General features: G+C 39.6%; 2 protein-coding genes across 2 annotated transcripts; both read left to right on the top strand.

Annotated features, from left to right (window-relative positions):
- The first annotated feature begins 1,643 nt into the window (after nt 1-1,643).
- On the top strand, nt 1,644-11,931 carry LOC107499703 (protein dachsous). Its single transcript, XM_016124177.2, has 2 exons — nt 1,644-5,308; nt 9,541-11,931. The coding sequence occupies exons 1-2, from the start codon at nt 2,921-2,923 to the stop codon at nt 11,929-11,931; spliced, it is 4,779 nt and encodes a 1,592-aa protein (XP_015979663.2). The 5' UTR covers nt 1,644-2,920.
- A 3,353-nt stretch (nt 11,932-15,284) lies between these two features.
- Nucleotides 15,285-19,952, top strand: PCDHB6 (protocadherin beta 6). Its single transcript, XM_036225178.1, is given in 2 exon segments — nt 15,285-17,978; nt 17,980-19,952. Coding segments are annotated over 2 exon segments (2,388 nt in total). The 5' UTR covers nt 15,285-15,650; the 3' UTR covers nt 18,040-19,952.
- Nucleotides 19,953-20,059: the final 107 nt, after the last annotated feature.

Genomic DNA, 20,059 nt, shown 5'->3' with positions numbered 1-20,059 from the left:
AGGGCAATTAGGCAAGAAAAATAAAATAATTCATACTGAAAATGAAGAAGTAAAAGTATATTTGCAGAGGATATGATTGTACATAAAGAAAATCCTAAGGAATCCACACGCAAAAAGAATACCTACTAAAATTGATAAATGAGTTCATTGAGGTTGGAAGATACAAGATCAATATACAAAAATCAATTAGTATTTCTGTATTTTAGACAACCCAAAAAAGAAATGAAAACAATTCCATTTATGATCACATCAAAAAGAATAAAATACTTAGGAACAAATTTAACAGAATAAGTGCAAGACCTGTACACTGAATACTACAAACCAACATTGAAAGAAATTAAAAATAATGAAGACCTAAGTAAGTGGAAAGTGTTCATGGATTGGGAGATTTGTTAAGATGGTGATACCCTCAAACTGGTGTACATATCCAATGTGATCTCTATCACAATCCCAACCATTTTTTTTTGCAGAAATTGGCAAATTAACCCTAAAATTTATTATATATGTCACTCTTAATTTTTTTAACTTCATTGGAAGATAAACCATTTTAAATGTTCTTAATTGAAAACTTGAATACTAATATATTTCACTTATGAGATCTATGTACCCAAGGTAAGGCTGAAGTTTGGATCTAAATGATCTAAAATGTTTACCTCTCCAATTCCACTCAATAGATGAGATAGTGAATTCTGGAGCCACACTGTAACAGTCTGAATACAGCTCTGCTGTTTCACATGGCGTGTGACTGTGGGAAGGCTATTTAAACTCTGTGTTTTAATTTCTTCATCTTCAAAATGTAGATAATAAGAGTGCCTCATAAGGTTGTTTGGGGGATAAAATGAATTAATTACTATACATAAAATGCTTAGAATAGTATCTGGCATATAGTGGCACACATATGTTAATAGCATGTAGGTTTCATTTGCTTTGGATTGACAAAAGAAACTGAAAAGGCTGATTTGCAACACTACTTCTATCTCAGCATATAGGAATAAGTAAATAAAATATAGTTTGAATTTTGTTCTGAACTCTTTAACTTGAATCTAACTAGAACTTAGTTACTGTATTATGAGCAATTTGCTCTTTATTTTTTCCAGAAGATTTGTTTTTCATTTATATCTTAAATAATATTCCTTTTGTCCTTTTCAGTAAAGTGTGTTTTTTATTTTACTTAATGTTGATACATAGTATATCTGCTCTGATTTGCCTTAAATGTGAAAGAAAATTCTAAAACGTATTAATATTATTATTGCCACTGCTATATCTCTTACAGGAAGCAATTAATCAAACTGATTCAAGGTAAATTTAATTAAATAGTACTTAGCAAGTATATACCCTCATCTCTCAGAATTCTATATTCAGTTTCAAACATGTTCATGGCTGAATGTATGATCTGACAATAATCTTCATATGTTGGTAGAAACAATAATTAAAGTAGATTAATTAATGTATTCAACTGATATTTATTGAATAACTACTATAATCCAGTTTTCTTTCAAAAATATTTTTTCCTAATACTTCCTAGAATCTAAGATTATTGACACACTTAAGAATAATTCATTTAACATGAATTATAAACTATAATTTATTAAGTGAATTAATTAAATTTAATTATAAGATATTTTAGAAGAGGATATCCCATATGCACCAAGACAAATGTATTCCGTTCATTATACTAATTGTAACCAATAAGTTGGTTAACTGTATCTCAGTTACCCTACTACATCAGGATAATCACAATAGCTGTATAATGTGCTAGAATCCATTTTATAAACAAGTCTCTTCTCTTCATCATATATGAGTACACAAAGCCTGAGGCACCCTTTTCTTACCAATTAAAATGTTTTAAATCAGGTCTTCTTGTTTTCCCCAAAATCATCTGTTCAAAAAATATGATATCTGAGACACAAGGAATGGATGTGTTAAGACTCAAACTCATTATAAAATATAGGTATCTATCTAGTTAAAGAAGCTTAAGCTTAAAGCTTTTTATCTTAACAAAATTCTATGATTGTATGCATTTGGTTTTGTCTTGATATTATTCTGATAATAGCCAGTAGAATAATCAAGTCCTATCACCTCTGAGTTTGTTTCTTTATCTGTAAAACTTCCTTTCATCTCCTTTCCAGTTCTAAGAATATGATTCTAACACTATTTGACTACCTTCTAAATTTAATGTGGCTTCATACTGTAAAAGGACTTATAACAAAGCAAGATGACTCTTCTTTCAACGGTATTATTTGCACACTAGTGAGGGAAAATAGAACCTTTCCTTTGAAAAATAGTCTCCTGAGACCGTGTGGTACAGAACACCTTAAAAACCTTTTGCATCATTATAAATTTCTCACAAACTTGGAAATAAACAGACATAACTATTATGAATTGTAATTTTATAAGAGTTTGTCCCCCCTCGTTAGATTATGCAAAGGGGAAATAGAGTTTTTTGAAGTTCCACTGATTAGGGTGTAGTGAGGCCAAGATACCCTCTTGTTTTGTGCTCACAATTATTCTAGCTCATGCAATGTAATGCTATAACCTTATAAATTATGCAATTCAATGGAATAACAGTTTGTAAAAGTTCTATACCCTTCAAAAAAATGAATTACTTTTGGACACTTCCAAAATATGCTTTGACTTGAGAATATCAATTTTTCAATCAAGACGCAGGGTGGCGCTGCAGGCTAAGATTGTGAATAAGCCCTAAAAAGCTCGCGTATTCCTTCGCTGCAAAACGGAATCAGACGCACAGAAGCTTTGCCAGAGTACTGGGTTTCCGACGAGTATGGGCAGCACTATGATAAATGAATTTAAGATTTAAAGCAACTTTGTGAGGATTCCACCAAACAAAAAATCGGAATTGACAATCTCAAGTCTTTTTGTGGTTGCTGAAAAGATTGGATTTAAGCACCCGGACTCCAACATGGAGACGCTAGAGAGAATTCAACCGAACAGGCAAGTGATGATGGCCTTTATTATGATGGTGTTCTTGTCTCAGGCTCGCCTGGAGCCTATTCGTTATTCTGTGCTGGAAGAAACAGAGAGCAGCTCCTTTGAAGCCCATCTGGCCAAGGACCTGGGCCTGGGAATAGGGGAACTAGCCGCCAGGTCGGCCCGGGTGGTGTCTGATGATGACAAGCAGCGCTTGCAGCTGGATCGTCAGACTGGAGATTTGCTTTTGAGGGAGAAACTAGACCGGGAAGAGCTATGTGGCCCCATTGAACCGTGTATACTGCATTTCCAGGTGTTCCTGGAAACGCCAGTACAGTTTTTTGAAGGAGAATTATCAATCCAGGACATAAATGACCACTCCCCAATATTTCCGACTAAGGAAATGCTCTTGAAAATACCGGAAAACAGTCAACCAGGGACTATTTTTCCTTTGAAATTAGCTCAGGATTTGGATGTGGGCAGTAATGGTCTTCAAAAATACACTATAAGCCCCAATTCTCATTTTCACATTCTTACTCGAAATCATAGCGAGGGTAAGAAATATCCAGATTTGGTACAGGACAAAGCGCTGGATCGAGAAGAGCAGTCTGAGTTCAGCTTAACCCTCATGGCGCTGGATGGTGGGTCTCCACCTAGGTCTGGCACCATTACCTTGCAAATCCTGATCATGGACATCAATGACAATGCTCCTGAATTTGTGCAAACCCCATATGAGGTGCAGGTTCTGGAAAACAGCCCCGTAGACTCCCCATTACTTAGTGTCTTAGCTAGGGATGCAGATGCTGGAAACTTCGGGAGTGTTTCCTATGGCTTGTTCCAAGCATCAGATGAAATTAAACAAACTTTTTCATTGAATGAGGTCACAGGGGAAATCCGACTGACAAAGAAATTGGATTTTGAACAAATTAAAACTTACCATGTGGAAATTGAGGCTACAGATGGAGGAGGCCTTTCTGGGAAAGGCACTGTAGATATAGAGGTCGTGGATGTGAACGACAATGCCCCTGAACTGACCATGTCTTCACTCACCAGCTTTATCCCAGAAAATGCACCTGAAACCGTAGTCGCGCTCTTCCGTATTCGAGACAGAGACTCTGGAGACAATGGAAAAATGATTTGCTCTATTCCAGATTATTTGCCATTCATTCTAAAACCGACTTTCAAGAATTTCTACACTCTGGTAACAGAAGGTCCATTGGACAGAGAGAGCAGAGCCGAGTACAACATCACCATCACCGTCACCGACTTGGGGACACCCAGACTGAAAACCAAGCACAACATTACCGTACTGGTCTCCGACGTCAACGACAACGCCCCGGCCTTCAACCAAACCTCCTACACGCTGTTCGTCCGCGAGAACAACAGCCCCGCCCTGCACATCGGCGGCGTCAGCGCCACCGACAGAGACGCGGGCGCCAACGCCCAGGTCACCTACTCGCTGCTGCCGCCCCACGACCCGCAGCTGCCCCTGGCCTCCCTGGTGTCCATCAACGCGGACAACGGGCAGCTGTTCGCCCTGAGGGCGCTGGATTACGAGGCCCTGCGCGTGCTGGAGTTCGGCGTGCGCGCCGCCGACCGCGGCTCGCCGGCGCTGAGCAGCCAGGGGCTGGTGCGCGTGCTGGTGCTGGACGCCAACGACAACTCGCCCTTCGTGCTGTACCCGCTGCAGAACGGCTCTGCGCCCTGCACCGAGCTGGTGCCCAGGGCGGCCGAGCCGGGCTACCTGGTGAGCAAGGTGGTGGCGGTGGACGGCGACTCGGGCCAGAACGCCTGGCTGTCGTACCAGCTGCTCAAGGCCACGGAGCCCGGGCTGTTCAGCGTGTGGGCGCACAACGGCGAGGTGCGCACGGCGCGGCTGCTGAGCGAGCGCGACGCGGCCAAGCACAGGCTGCTGGTGCAGGTCAGGGACAATGGCGAGCCGCCGCTGTCGGCCAGCGTCACGCTGCACGTGCTGCTGGTGGACGGCTTCTCGCAGCCCTACCTGCCGCTGCCGGAAGCGGCGGCCGACGCGGCCCAGGCCGACCCGCTCACGGTCTACCTGGTCATCGCGTTGGCGTCGGTGTCGTCGCTCTTCCTGTTCTTGGTGCTGGCGTTCGTCGCGGTGCGGCTGTGCAGGAGGGGCAGAAGCGCCTCTTTGGGTGGCTGCTCGGTGCCCGAGAGCCACTTCCCGGGCCACCTGGTGGACGTCAGCGGCAGTGGAACCCTTTCCCAGAGCTACCAATATGAGGTGTGTCTGACGGGAGACCCTGGGACTGGTGAGTTCAAGTTCCTGAAGCCAATATTCCCCAACCTTTTGGTTCAAGGCACTGAGAGAGAAATTAAAGAAAACCCCAATTGTAGGAATAGCTTTGTGTTCAGTTAAGTATTGTATTTGGTTAAGTGAGCGTCTCCTTAATTTTGGCAAAACTCTCATTACAACACCTTTCTTTTAAAAAATTGTATTTATGTCTAATTCTGTATATCTCTATTCCAAACCAATCTATGTCCCTGATTTTGCTAAATTTCTTTCTTTTATTAATATTCATTGGACTTGGCCTTTAATTATACTGAATACTGAATGTGTATTTTCTCCATATTTGGCTTTATCATAGTTATTTATCTTTCCATAGCTATAAATTACTCAAGTAGTATAAGAAGAATTTTTGTTTAAATCAATTTTTAATTAATGTCTTTTTAATGAAACATTTAAAAACTTTTATGTAATTTTGCATTTCTATATATTTTTGATTTTTGTCTTTATTATATAGCTTAATCTTTGCAAGACCAGTGTTTGAAATTCTTTATAACTACCTAGGCCTTTCTTATTGACTATTCTATCAGGCTAGGAGCCTGAATAACCAACCATGAGCATATAACTTAGCATACTTGTTTCTCTCAAATTGTACATAAACATGCACCTCATTAAAATATTAATACACTAAAATTGTGACCTCCCATTGTGAGCACCATATATGCTAGAGATTTTAAAATTTATTTGGTTACTACCTACCTAGCACATTGTAAGTATTCTATAAATACTCATTAATGTTAAATCTTTAAAAAATTCTCATCTGTACTTAATAATTAATGAGAAAATTTTATATAATTTAGCATCACTTTCACTAAATAAAACTAAGTGGCTTCTTGGTAAAACCTTTTTACAATAATCTCAGAATCTTAAATCCAAATCCTTTTATAAGATTTAAGATGTAGAGGGCATCATATACTTCCTTGTCCTTCCTTTTGCTCTATAAATAGAAGTTCAAATGTAGTTTAATGTATGTTTCTCTTGGTTTTTCTGCATCTTCTCCCTACTGTTCAAAGAATCAGATAATTTCTTTTGAATTTAGTTGTTCTGTTTAAGTCTAATTATCAGGTGATATCAGATTTTCATTTTAAGTTACTTTGCAGACTTAGATAGATTTTATCAACAAAATAAGGATTTATTTTTGACGTCCAAATTATCTTTTGTTCTTCAATGTAGTTTTCAAGTATTTTGTGTAAGTTTACAATTATGCTGAACTTTTAATTGTAAGAAATAAGCATTATTTTGTTCTTTAGGACATTAAAAAATGGAAATAGAAATTAAATAAGAAACAAACTTATCTGAATTATAATTGTCTTCTGTTGTGTTCAATAAGTGAAATAAGCTGATCATGTTATTTCCACCTAACTTTGTGACTAGGACTATAAGACCACTTAGTTGAACTTTTAGCACAACATGAGCAGTTAAAGAGCTTGCTTTATAATCTAAATATTTATTTTGAAATCTCAAGTGTCATTCTACTAGAATTTACTTGCATTTTTCCCTGAATTATTTTTTTATCATAAGGATATAATAAAACGAAAAAAGGAGAATGACTTACTGTTTAAGTTATTATTGAAACAGCTTTTTAGCTTTCATCCAATTGAAAAAATTGAAATAAGAAAGCGATAAAATGAGAACAAAATTAAACACAAGCAAATATATATGACATAAATATGATAGTCAACTTTAATGACTTCTCCATTTATTATTAGTTATTTAAATTAAATGGCTTTTATGTATAATAACAAGAAATCTGATTGACATTTTCACCAATATAGTTCAATGCTGCAAAAATGCAAGTTCACTTTTTCTGTTTATGCCAAGAAAGTCCAATTTGTATAATCAACCAAATGAGACTGTCTAAATAAATAACTAGAACCCATCTTTATGAATTTATGTAGTAAATTTATTAATTACCTGTGTATTACTTTATGAATCATTGTGTATATTCATAAAGCATGGATCATTCTTTATCATCTAGAGATCACTACCAGACTGGTGTAGAATAGGACAATATTTTGAAATTCAATGATTAGAATTTAGTAGTAAACATTAGTTGGATAACTTCCACAAAATGCATACCTTATTAAAAATAGGCCAATATAGTCTTGCAAAACAAAAATAGAGAATAGAGGCCAAATATCTTAAGTAGAGGGATATATAATATTCACTAGTTGGAAGATTCAATGTTGGGAATTATGTCAATTCTCCACAATCAATCTATAGATGTAATAAAATCCTAACCAAAATTTCAGCAGATTTCTTTATGAAAATTGGCAAACTGAATCTAAAGTTTATATGAAAGTACAAAGGGACTATAATAACCAAAACAATCTTGAAGAAAAAGAATTAAACTAGAGGACTTATCTACCAGATAATAATCCTATTATAAAGCTCAAGTAATTAAGACAATATATTCCTGCAGGATAAACAAAGAGAAAAATAGGGGCAAAAAAAGAGTCGTAAACAGACCTATGGTTACCTGATTTACTACAAAGTGATATTTTAGAAACAATGGGAAATGGATCATCTTTTCAATAGATGGTGCAAAATCATTTGAATATTTATATAAAAAATAATTTTGACCCTAACCTCATTCATGAGAAAAATTCAAAAGGATTATGTCTCTAAATGTGAAAAATGATTAATTTTGAAAAACCCTATACAAGAATTATTTTCGTGACCTTGGGTTATGGAAAGATTTAAAGAAAACACAAAGAATGCTAGCCATAACTATTGAGAAATATTGACAAATTAGTAGACTAAATTAAAGTTTAAGAAGTTTTGTTCATCAAAGATACCATAAGAGTTAAATCCCAAGCCATAGAGTGGGAGAAGATATTTGCACTACATATTTCTGAAGAAGTACATATATCCAGAATATATTAGGAGCTTCTAGAGATGGATAAGAAAAAAAAAAGGCAAATATCCTAAATAGAGAAATAGACCAAAAAAAACCTTTCAGACACTTTACAAGAATGTACCCTAATGGCCAATAAATGTGGAAAATATGCTCCATTCAGTTAACTATTGGGGAAATACTGATTAAAATTATAATATGATATCACCACACACTCATCAGAATGGTTAAAGTTAACAATATCAAATGTTGACAAGGATATGGAGCAACAGGAACTCTCATTCTTTGCTGGTTTTGGTAAAACTGCTTTTGCAATATCTGCTAAAGCTAAATATATGTGCACATCTTAATGCACAGCAGTCTAACTCCTAAGAATATATTAAACATCATCCACTCATAGACACCAAAGACTTGTACAAGAACATTCATAGCAGCACTACTCAAAATATCCCCAAACTGGAAAACCCCAATGTCCATCAAGTGAAAAATGGATAAACAAATTGGAGTATAGTCATAGAATAGTATAAAGCAATGAGAAGAAAATAGAACAATATGCAAGAGATGAATTTTAGAAATGTAAAGTGAAAGATGTCATAACACAGAAGCCAAACACTCCATAACTCCATTTGTGTAAAAGTTCAAAAAAAGACAAAACAATTCTGTAAAAATAAAAGTTAGGAGAGTCTTTACCTTTAGAGGGGAGGGCAATGACCAGACAATGATAGGAGGAGGCTTGTAGGGTTTCGGTAACATTTTAGTTTTCATTTAGATCTGCTTATTGGAGGGAATTCACTTTGTAAAAATTCTTTGAGTTGTACACTTATGATTTGTGCCTTTTTCTGATATATGTTATATTTAAAGATAAAAGTTATTTTTGGAAAGTTGTAAACTTTTGTAAACATCCATTATCACTTATTTCTTTAATATAACCAAACAAGAAACCCACAAGAAAAAGTTTCTTTTCATACTCTAAAGGTACTTTTATGAGAAGTACTAAAATATCATTTTAGTTCTGAAAAGTACTCTTTTACTTAAAGTTAACTCAGCAAATATTTATTTAGAGTTTCCAATAATTAAGAACTGGAAGCCAGATCGGGAGCACTTCTGTGACTTAAAAGTTTTGATAACACACCAGAGTTATAATTTGGAATGAAATGGCAAATACTCTATGCAATAGAAAATAAGAACGCCTGGTGGCGCTGCAGACTAGGAGTTTGAATGAAAGACTCTGGCTACCCGGATCGCCCTTAAGCTGGAAATCAGAACTCTGACTGCTTCCTAAAAGGAAGCATATTAGGTAAGATCTAGGGACAGAGATCTTCAGAGAGAGCACCGTTCTAGTGCAAGTCGGTCAGAAAGACCTAAATAGGGGTTATTTAACCAAATCATCTGGGTTGATTGTACACAGAGCTGAAGAAACTGCCACTTCTCGAACAGGGTCTGAACAATGGAGACTGCGCTAGCAAAAACGCCACAGAAAAGGCAAGTTATCTTTCTTGCTTTATTGTTGCTTTTGTGGGAGGCTGGCTCTGAAACAATTAGGTATTCTATGCCAGAAGAAACAGGAAGTGGCTCCTTTGTGGCCAACCTGGCAAAAGACCTGGGGCTCAGGGTGGGGGAACTGGCCCCTCGGGGTGCGCGCATCCATTACAAAGGAAACAAGCAGCTCTTGCAGCTTGATATAAAGACCGGGAGTTTGCTTCTATATGAAAAACTAGACCGGGAGGTGTTATGTGGGGCGACAGATCCATGTATACTGCAGTTCCAACTATTACTGGAAAACCCAGTACAGTTTTTTCAAGCTGACCTTCAGCTTACAGATATAAATGACCATTCTCCAGAGTTCCTAGAAAGGCAAATGCTCCTAAAAATCCCAGAGAGCGTCCAGCCAGGGACTGTGTTTCCTTTGAAAATAGCGCAGGACTTTGACATAGGCAGCAACTCTGTTCAGAACTACACAATCAGCCCCAACTCCCATTTTCATGTTGTCACTCATAATCGCGGAGATGGCAGAAAATACCCAGAACTGGTGCTAGACAAAGCGCTGGATCGGGAGGAACAGCCAGAGCTCAGTTTAACGCTCACGGCACTGGATGGTGGGGCTCCGCCAAGGTCTGGGACGACTACCATTCATGTTGAAGTCTTGGACATCAATGATAATGCCCCTGAGTTTTCACAGTCACTCTATGAGGTACAGGTCCCAGAGAACAGCCCCCTGAACTCCTTAGTTGTCAGGGTCTCCGCCAGAGATTTAGATGCAGGAACATATGGGACTGTAGCTTACACTCTATTCCAAGGCGATGAAGTTACTCAACCATTTGTAATAGATGAAATAACAGGAGAAATTCATCTGAAAAAAGCATTGGATTTCGAGACTATGCAATATTATAACGTGGAGATTGCAGCAACAGACGGTGGGGGCCTTTCAGGAAAATGCACTGTAATTATACAGGTGGTGGATGTGAATGACAATGCCCCTGAACTGACCATGTCCACGCTCACCAGCTCTACCCCAGAAAACTCGCCAGAGATTGTAGTTGCTGTTTTCAGTGTTTCTGATCCAGACTCTGGGGACAATGGCAAGATGGTGTGCTCCATCCAGAATGATCTCCCTTTTCTCTTGAAACCAACATTCAAGAACTTTTACACTCTGGTAACAGAAAGCCCATTGGACAGAGAGACTAGATCCGAGTACAACATCACCATCACCGTCACCGACTTGGGGACACCCAGACTGAAAACCGAGCACAATATTACCGTACTGGTCTCCGACGTCAACGACAACGCCCCGGCCTTCACACAAACCTCCTACACCCTGTTCGTCCGCGAGAACAACAGCCCCGCCCTGCACATCGGCGGCGTCAGCGCCACAGACAGAGACGCGGGCGCCAACGCCCAGGTCACCTACTCGCTGCTGCCGCCCCACGACCCGCAGCTGCCCCTGGCCTCCCTGGTGTCCATCAACGCGGACAACGGGCAGCTGTTCGCCCTGAGGGCGCTGGATTACGAAGCCCTGCGCGTGCTGGAGTTCGGCGTGTGCGCCGCCGACCGCGGCTCGCCGGCGCTGAGCAGCCGGGCGCTGGTGCGCGTGCTGGTGCTGGACGCCAACGACAACTCGCCCTTCGTGCTGTACCCGCTGCAGAACGGCTCTGCGCCCTGCACCGAGCTGGTGCCCAGGGCGGCCGAGCCGGGCTACCTGGTGAGCAAGGTGGTGGCGGTGGACGGCGACTCGGGCCAGAACGCCTGGCTGTCGTACCAGCTGCTCAAGGCCACGGAGCCCGGGCTGTTCAGCGTGTGGGCGCACAACGGCGAGGTGCGCACGGCGCGGCTGCTGGGCGAGCGCGACGCGGCCAAGCACAGGCTGCTGGTGCAGGTCAGGGACAATGGCGAGCCGCCGCTGTCGGCCAGCGTCACGCTGCACGTGCTGCTGGTGGACGGCTTCTCGCAGCCCTACCTGCCGCTGCCGGAAGCGGCGGCCGACGCGGCCCAGGCCGACCCGCTCACGGTCTACCTGGTCATCGCGTTGGCGTCGGTGTCGTCGCTCTTCCTGTTCTCGGTGCTGGCGTTCGTCGCTGTGCAGCTGTGCGGAAGGGGCAAGGCCGCCTCGTTAGGTGGCTGCTCGGTGCCCGAGGGCCACTTCCCGGGCCACCTGGTGGATGTCAGCGGCAGTGGGGTCCTTTCCCAGAGCTACCAGTATGAGGTGTGTCTGACAGAGGATTCCAAGTCAAATGAGTTCAAATTCTTGAAGCCAGTTCTCCCCAATCTTCTTCCCCAAAGCACTGGCGAGGAAATGGAGGAAAACACTATCTTCCGAAATAGCTTTGGATTCAATTAGGGATCTCATCATGATGCAGTGTGTTTCATCCATATCTAATTTCCCCCGATACAGAATTAGACAGCATCACGGACAATAATCCACCTTCAGGTATAGCCTGATTTCCCTTTTGTAATGTATTTGTCCATTGCACTTTATTTTGTCCCATTTTGGAAAACTCTATTTTATGCCATTGCATTATTTACATAATGCCATTCCAAAACCATGCGTGTTGTTGATTTTCCTGAAGTGTTTGCTCCTCTCATTGGCATTTGATGTGATGACCACCTTAATAAAATAAAATATTAGTTGCTTTTCTCTGTATTCTTTTCATTGTGTTTTATCACACTCTAATTATATTGATGCTAAATAACAAAAAAATACATAATTTTAAATATTGTTTTCAAAGGAATACATGCATATGATAACAAATGTAATATGTTAGAAAACAGAATGGAAACAACAATTTTTTATCTCTTCTTCTTTCCCAGTTCTTATCTCCACTAGTAACCTTTTTTTTTTTTAAAAAAAAAAAAAAGCATTTTCATTGAATTATACATACAAGAAAGTGAACAAATTCTTAACATCAGCTCAATGTATTTTCAGAAAGTGAACATATTGGTATCAGCATCTTGATGAAAAAATTAAACATTGTTAGCATCTCAGGTGCCACACTGATTATCCCTTAAAATCCAGCCCAAATATAACAAATATCATGACTTCTAATACTATAGTTTAGTTTTCTTGTTTTGAATTATTTAAATGGAATAATAAAATATGAACTGTTTTGTGTATGGCTTCTTTCATTCAACATTATGTTTATGACATTTATCTATGATATTGCTTTTAATTTTAGTTCTTTATTTTCATTGCTGTATAATATTAAGTGTATAAGTATTTCACAATTTATTATCCTTCTTACTGTAGATGGATATTTGGGTTGGTACAAGGTTTGGTTGTTTGAATAATACTGCTATGAACATTCTCATTCGTGTCTTTTGGCAAACATGTACATGCATTCTGTTGGGTGTATACCTAGGGGTGGAATTGCTGCTCATTAAGTACATGTTCACTTTCAGTAGATAGTTCCAAATAGTTTTCCAACATGGTTATACCAATTTACACTGCTATCAGCAGTGTCTGGATGTACCAGTTCCTCCACACTCTTGCCAACACCTGGTGTTGTCTATTTTCTTATTTTATCCCATTCGATAGCACTTTTAAACCTTTCACTTTCTAGGTCTTTTTTTATATTCACTTCCTTATCTAAAAAGTTTATGCTTGTAACATTTTTATAAACTTTAAATGATTAATTTCCTACTATTATTGTTCAGTACCTAGCTAACTTAAACTTCTCTCATCCATCCTTCATATGTAGTTATCTCAATATTTTCCAGTATGTTTTTGTGCAAACAAACCTACAGTTATTGTTCCACTAACAACAGCTTCTTCTGATTTTCTGTATGAAAGAAAAAAATATAACATTTTTTTCTGTTACCTGTTTCTCTCTTACACATTCAAACCTCTCTCAAACGAACTTTTAGATAATTAAGGTTGCTGTTTTATAAGTCTTTTCTGCATTTGTATGACAGGATAGTCTGCCTCCAAGTATCTATCTGAGTGGAAATTATGACAGGGTGCTCTCTGTGAATCAGTTCAGGGCCAGGGTTAAAAACATCAGGCTTCACTTTAAGGTGTATTGTGGTGTATGGGCAGGAAACTCTTTTCAGGACATAGCCCTTCAAATGACTGGATGCAAAAGGTTGTATGCTGAAATTCTAAGATTTTTACTAAATGTCTTAGTGCTCTCCAGAAAAATTCCTTTTATTTCTTTAGAAATGAGCATTAAGGTTTTTGAAGGGAGTCTTGAGAGAAAATAATATATGCTGTACTGCTAATAAAATTTGTTTTAAAGTGAAAAATAATCTGTAAGCCATATTTAAGGATACCTGCTTGTGCTGCAGTCAAAGAGAGTGAGTAAAGGACCCTAGATGCCAGAGATGCCATTAAGCTGGAATCAGGATGTCCATTGAAAGAATGAAGCATTTAGGATTGAGCTGGAAATTGCTTTATTTCAGTGAAGAAACTAAACCCAACCAAGATGTTTGTGGTCATTGGCTTTACTTCATCAGTTTATTTTGTTATTGACATCCTCAAGGAAGTATTCTCAGTAACATTAAGCAAACCATGGAAGCTAGTCACAGTGACCTGATCTTTATCCTTCGGGATAGATATAGATGCTCTTCAACTACAAGATTATTTCCTCTGCTTGGAGTTTAGATTTTATTTAGCTTAATTTGTTTTACCTAGAGTTGAAGTATTTTAAAAAATATTCTCATTTTAAATCTTCTATTATTTTAACTCTTACCTAAAGTGAATTTTGCTAGTACTCAATTGATTTCACCTCTCGATAGATATGAAATCAACCTGAAACGAATTATGTTTGGTATATTTTGTTTCCTTATATGTGCACCAACCCATTTCATGTACTTTTAGGATATTTAGAGATACATTTTACTATTTCTCTGAGCAAAAACTGGGGCGATAGGAATGGATATAGCCATGATGAATTATCATTGAATTCCATGGTTTCCACTCAAAAGTAATTCACCTTCACACTACTTTATTTGGTCTATATTTATATGACCTAGTGTCATCCATGTTGTGAGAGGATGGCAGAGGCAAATCTTAAATATTTGTTTTCTGCATTGCATTATGTTCTTATGACAGGGTAATATATTTAGATCTTGGTTAATTTAAGAGGTAAATTTGATGTTAAAAGTTATAGTAAAATGAACAATACTAATAAAATCACAAAAATGAAGTGAAATCCTAAAATGTTTACTTATGACAGACACTTAATTGCTCTTAGTTCTTCTTTTAAATAATATAATTTGATAAGGTATTTTCATCATAAGTATATCTTGGCCTCAATTTTCATCATAATAGCCAAATTGTTCCTTTTACTATGCAGCTGTAACCACAAAACAAATTACATCTGATGTTCATGCCATTTTATGAGTCAAATAATTTAGAGAAATGATTGCTTATTTAACATCAATGTTGCTAACCAACTTTTACATTTTGCATAGTTTGTTGATGTGTTTGTTGGGACAATTAAATAGTATACTTTGTGGAGTCACAGTTATATGGCTCGTCAGAAATAAATTGCACTGGTAATGAATAAAAGTTGATCATAAGAAGTTTATATTGTCTGAGGGAGTGATTTTCAATTAAACATTAGTGTGCATAAAAATCACATAAGGAGAAAGATTGAAGTTGAGATTTCTGTTAGCACCACCAGAAAATTTGATTCTAGGTCTGGAGGGCAGCCCAGAAATGGACTTTAGAAAAAAAAAAACTCAAGACTTCCAAGTAATCCTTTATGCAAGTGGTTCGAACACTTCAGTTTGAGCACTGACTGGAACTAAAAGCCTTTATAATGGTGTTGACTACAAGTTCCTCATGAAGTTATAAATTTGAACGCGTGGTGGCAGTGCAGGCTAAGAGAGTAAATTCAAACTGCAGATTCCGTGGACGCCATTTCACCGAGAAACCCAAGAAAAAAATACAGAGCGCATTTAAGCTAAAGCCAAGGTAGAAGTGTTCAGGAAGGTAGTAATCACCAGACCTATTAAAAGAACGAATTCGAAGCAAGGACATTTCAGAAGGTCGACGGTGGATGCGGTGATTGCGAGTCGAAAAGGATTTTTCCTCTGGAATCAGACATAACAATAGAGATGGCAGAAACAAAAGCCCATCGCAAGAAAAGGCAAGTGGCGACCTTCATTGTATTGATGGTTTTGTGGGAGGCAGGTTCAGAATCAATTCAGTATTCTGTGTTGGAGGAGACAGAAAGTGGTACATTTGTTGCTAATTTGACAAAAGACCTGGGACTCAGGATGGGAGAGCTGGCCACGCGGGGAGCCCAGGTTGTTTTCAAGGGGAACAGACAATATTTGCAGCTTGACCCACACACTTATAATTTGCTGCTAAATGAGAAACTGGATCGAGAGGAGCTTTGCGGCTCCAGTGAGCCCTGTGTTCTACCTTTCCAGGTGTTACTGGAAAATCCCTTAAAGTTTTTCCAGGCTGTCTTGCAAGTCAGAGATATAAATGACCACGCCCCGGAGTTCCCGGCCAGAGAAATGCTACTAAAAATATCAGAAATTACTACTCCAGGAAAGACATTTCCTTTGAAAATGGCACAGGATTTAGACGCGGGTAGCAACAGCCTTCAGAGCTACACCATCAGCTCCAATTCTCACTTCCATGTTCTCACTCGCAATCGCAGCGATGGCAGGAAGTACCCTGAGCTGGTGCTGGACAAAGCTCTGGACCGTGAGGAGAAGCCCGAACTCAGGCTAACCCTCATGGCTCTGGATGGAGGGTCTCCGCCCCGGTCAGGGACCACAGAGATTCAAATCCAGGTCTTGGATATCAATGACAATGCCCCTGAGTTTACTCAGGAGATCTATGAGGCTCAAGTCCCTGAAAACGACCCTCTAGGCTCTCTGATTATCACCGTCTCAGCAAGAGATTTAGATGCAGGATCCTTTGGGGAGGTATCTTATGCCCTATTTCAAGTTGATGACATTAACCAACACTTTGAAATAAATGCAATCACAGGAGAAATTCGACTGAGAAAGACATTGGATTTTGAAGAATTCCAATCTTATCACATGGATGTTGAGGCCACAGATGGCGGAGGACTATCAGGAAAATGCTCTATAATCATTAAGGTCCTGGACGTGAATGACAATGCCCCTGAATTGACTGTGTCATCATTCACCAGTCCCATTCCTGAAAACCTGCCAGAGATGATAGTGGCAGTTTTCAGTGTTTCAGATGCAGATTCTGGGCATAACCAACAGGTTCTTTGTTCTATAGATGACAATCTCCCCTTTCTTTTAAAACCGTCGGTGGAGAGTTTCTACACCTTGGTAACAGAAGGTGCGCTGGACAGAGAAAGCCAAGCTGAGTACAACATCACCATCACCGTCACCGACTTGGGGACACCCAGACTGAAAACCGAGCACAACATTACTGTACTGGTTTCTGACGTCAACGACAACGCCCCGGCCTTCACACAAACCTCCTACACCCTGTTCGTCCGCGAGAACAACAGCCCCGCCCTGCACATCGGCGGCGTCAGCGCCACAGACAGAGACGCGGGCGCCAACGCCCAGGTCACCTACTCGCTGCTGCCGCCCCACGACCCGCAGCTGCCCCTGGCCTCCCTGGTGTCCATCAACGCGGACAACGGGCAGCTGTTCGCCCTGAGGGCGCTGGATTACGAGGCCCTGCGCGTGCTGGAGTTCGGCGTGCGCGCCGCCGACCGCGGCTCGCCGGCGCTGAGCAGCCAGGCGCTGGTGCGCGTGCTGGTGCTGGACGCCAACGACAACTCGCCCTTCGTGCTGTACCCGCTGCAGAACGGCTCTGCGCCCTGCACCGAGCTGGTGCCCAGGGCGGCCGAGCCGGGCTACCTGGTGAGCAAGGTGGTGGCGGTGGACGGCGACTCGGGCCAGAACGCCTGGCTGTCGTACCAGCTGCTCAAGGCCACGGAGCCCGGGCTGTTCAGCGTGTGGGCGCACAACGGCGAGGTGCGCACGGCGCGGCTGCTGGGCGAGCGCGACGCGGCCAAGCACAGGCTGCTGGTGCAGGTCAGGGACAATGGCGAGCCGCCGCTGTCGGCCAGCGTCACGCTGCACGTGCTGCTGGTGGACGGCTTCTCGCAGCCCTACCTGCCGCTGCCGGAAGCGGCGGCCGACGCGGCCCAGGCCGACCCGCTCACGGTCTACCTGGTCATCGCGTTGGCGTCGGTGTCGTCGCTCTTCCTGTTCTCGGTGCTGGCGTTCGTTGCGGTGAGGCTGTGCCGAAGGAATAGAGCCGCCTGGGTGGGTGGCTGCTCGATGCCTGAGGTTCAGTTTCCGGGCCACCTGGTGGACATCAGTGGCAGTGGGACCTTGTCCCAGAGCTACCAATATGAGGTTTGTCTGATGGGAGGCTCAGATACTAGCGAGTTCAAGTTCCTGAAGCCGATTCTCCCCAACTTCCCGCCCCAGGCTGGGCATTGGGAGGGAGGTGGAGGAAAACCCCATCTTGCCGAATAGCTTCTTATTCAGTTAAGTATTGGATTATTCTGCAACTCCTACTTAGTAAGTTTGGAAATCTCCTTTAACTTACAGTTATATGCTATTGATGGTTGCTCTCTTGATTATTTTACTACTGCTTCTTTTGGTGACATGAAAAGAAATTCAGATGCTTCATTTACACAGTATATTATGATTAGTAGTTTTTATATTAGACAATCTGAATAAAAAGTAAATTTTTATTTGCATGATTTAAAATTTTTGAAATTCAATTACCTATTGTTTTCACAAAAAAATTATATTCCAATGTTTTTAAGATTGTTTTTCTAACTATTGGTATGTCATCGCTATTGCTATGTAGAGAAAATTTTAAACGGGAGTGTTCAATATTATTTCATCTGCTCTTATAAATCTCATTTTGGAGTAACTCCTACAGTATGATAAAGATAAACCCTAAAGATGGCTAAATGCTAAAATAGGAATTTATGTGATTTCAGTATACCCTATAATAATAGTCAATACATAGTTTCTATGAATATAGACTTTTCAAAAGCATCTACATATTAAATTACAGTTTGCCAACTTCATGTAAAAATATAATAGTTTTTTTAAACACCAGTCCAATTATAAATGTTTAATAAATATTTACAGAAAGTTATTAACATTTCTATAATGAATTAAAAAATAATTTTCAAGGGATACAGAAATGTTAATATCCTCTCTACACTATAGTACCCTTGCCAGTAAGTAAAATTATTAAATATCACTTTTTTTACTTTCTTCTAGATACAAAACACCCTCCACTCATTCTAAACTTTATTACAGATTATAAAATGCTTGAGAGTACATTTTTTTGAAAGTACATTTTTATCTCCTTATCTTTGACCAGTTATTTGTAAGTTCAAAGATATTGTTTAAAATCCAAATTATATTTTTCAAACTCCTCCTAGTTTCTCAAGCTTCTGTATGTGTGATACCTGCCAAGACCTAAGTAAGTTATTAGTGCCAAGTTATTAGATGATGACAGATTTTCCCTTCTAGTCTTGTATATTAATCATTTATCTTTATTAACCATAAAATCATTTACAATTTAGCCCATATTTGTTCTTATATGAGAAATTCCTCTCCAATTTCCCATCAAGGTCAGACAATTTATACTAATGTAACAATTGAGTGAAAATTTTATTTTTATCATTAATTAAATGGAAGTGTGCTTAACTAAATTATATTTGGCTGTGTTTTGTGTCCAAATAAGTGAACTGTCATGGCTCTTTGTCATGGATGGTTACCAATAGGTTCAATGAGTGTAGAGAATACTTATTCTGTTTTATTCCCAGATTTTTATTCTCTCCTCCTTGGAATAATAGCGTTCTTCTTTGGTAGAAGCTGCTTGTTTTGCTATTCTCACTCCAACAACATGATTTTTGTTGGTGTGGTGGTGTTTTTCAAACCCCTTCTCCATAGTTTCAGAAAATGTACATTTGGATGGGCCTCTATACATTGCTGATAAGGTCAAAATCCTTTCCTAGAAAGTATATACTTGACGTCATTGACTTTATTGTCTTCTTCATGTTTGTAGAAAGACATTGCCCAAATTCTGAGCTCATATTTACTTCTAATAAAACAAATGGCTATTTCTTTTCAACTTGACTGGGCTATGGACACAATGAATTAATGAAGAAAAAAAATTCCCAAAGGCTATGTAGCCCAGAGACTGACAAGAAGTCATATTTTATTCAGGAGTTACAGGTCTATTTCAATTTGGGAGTAGAAACTGTATTTAAAATTCATAACTTCTAACATAATAGAATAAATTACGATTTTTGTAATCTTAAGCTCCTCAAGAGCATGAATTTTTGTGTTTAATTTACCATCTTATACCCAGAAACTAGGAAACTTTCTACACAGAGAAATACTTATTAAATGACTAAATATTTGTCTCCAGCTGAATTTTGTATACTAAACTTGTATCTTTTAAAAGAAGATGAATATAGATATAGATAAATAGGTATTACTTTGCTCTCACAACTATTGTTAGCTCCCTGGAGAAGACTGCA

This window comes from Rousettus aegyptiacus, unplaced genomic scaffold (assembly GCF_014176215.1).
Source record: "Rousettus aegyptiacus isolate mRouAeg1 unplaced genomic scaffold, mRouAeg1.p scaffold_m13_p_7, whole genome shotgun sequence".
Lineage (NCBI taxonomy): Eukaryota > Metazoa > Chordata > Mammalia > Chiroptera > Pteropodidae > Rousettus > Rousettus aegyptiacus.
The sequence above is the reverse complement of the archived record's forward strand: the minus strand, read 5'-3'. Positions and strand labels throughout refer to the sequence as shown.